Raw genomic sequence first — 1,283 nt, forward strand, 5'->3', positions numbered from 1 at the left:
GAGTCCGAAATAGAGGACGAGACATTCAACCCTTCCGAGGAAGAGTATGAAGACGAGGAGGAGGACAGCGATGAAGACTATTCTTCAGAGGCAGAAGACACAGGTGAGGAAAGAAGGAGGGGTCACTATTGACGTCTCTGGAGGATTCCTTCCCTTGTCGTGTAAGCTCCCTCCCCTTCCCTCTTTCCCCTCTTCCTCCCTCTCCCTCTCTCTGTATCCCTCTCTCCCCTTCCCCCCATTTCTCTTCCTCTCCATCTCTCTCTCACGCCTTCAAGAAGTGTATTTTATATTAGCTTCTCTGTACAGCAGCCAATCCTGACTCTTCCTTCTCTTTGACAGACTACTCCAAAGAGTCCCTGGGCAGCGAGGAGGAGAGTGGGAAAGATTGGGACGAACTGGAGGAAGAAGCACGGAAAGGTAAACATCCTTCCCTCTTCCAGTTCTCTGTTGGAAACCTCTTGGGACCCGCTTGGGCTTGTGAAGCTGCTTTGGGCCTACTTTTTTTTTTCCATCCATCCATCCAATCAATTTATCTTTCTCGACACAGGGAAGAGAAAATTAAACTTGGGCATGTGGATTCAGCCAATCCAGAAATCAGTAGCACAAGTATAATCTGGGTGTACCTCAAGGCCATCGAGCCGTGCCACTTTGCAATTCCATTGATTGCCTGTGGGTTTCTGAATGTAATTCAGGGCACAGGTGTCGCCATCCTGGCACAGGACCAAGCGCTTGTGGGACCTTCTCTTCCCAAACCCCTCAGTCAATCCAGCAAGATCTGAGCGTTGGCATGCTGTGGGTCCGCTCTCTTAAGCCGGGGGTGGGCAATTAATTTTCCCAAGGGCCCGCATGTAAAACTGGGACTGTTGTGGAGGGACGAACCAATAAGACGATTACTGCCATCCCCGCGGGCCAGACATGGGCAGCCAAAGGGCCGGAGGTGGCCCCGGAGCCAAAGAATGCCCTGGTCTGTCTTAAGCGGTGCCCCCTTGAGGGATGCAAAAGACCCATCTTCCCCCGTGGCTGCATCCAAAGGGCCCCGATCCCATGGGCCTGGCATAAGGCTTTTCCGCCAGGCATTGGCAGGAAACAAAACTCAGGTTTCTTTTGATTGTGGTACTGGCTGACGGAATTTGTACTATGAAGCTGGCTATATTTAAGATAGTTTAATTTTAGCCTCGAATTGAACACCGCTTCTGAGTAGTTTTGTGTGGGCAGCCATGTAAATCAAATCAGAGCAACGGTCTTCATTCATACTGTAGCCGTGATTCGCGATGAATAGAAAT

General features: G+C 50.5%; 1 protein-coding gene across 1 annotated transcript in view; it reads left to right on the top strand.

Moving 5' to 3' along the window:
* Nucleotides 1–1,283, top strand: part of SUPT16H (SPT16 homolog, facilitates chromatin remodeling subunit) — a 38,134-nt gene that overhangs the window by 35,104 nt on the left and 1,747 nt on the right. Inside the window, exon 25 of the mRNA XM_015814998.1 lies at nucleotides 340–417. Within this exon, the coding sequence (XP_015670484.1) occupies nucleotides 340–417 (78 nt within the window). The remainder of the gene's footprint in view (nucleotides 1–339; nucleotides 418–1,283) is intronic.

Source organism: Protobothrops mucrosquamatus, unplaced genomic scaffold (assembly GCF_001527695.2).
Source record: "Protobothrops mucrosquamatus isolate PMUCROS unplaced genomic scaffold, P.Mucros_1.0 scaffold_98, whole genome shotgun sequence".
NCBI classification, from domain to species: domain Eukaryota; kingdom Metazoa; phylum Chordata; class Lepidosauria; order Squamata; family Viperidae; genus Protobothrops; species Protobothrops mucrosquamatus.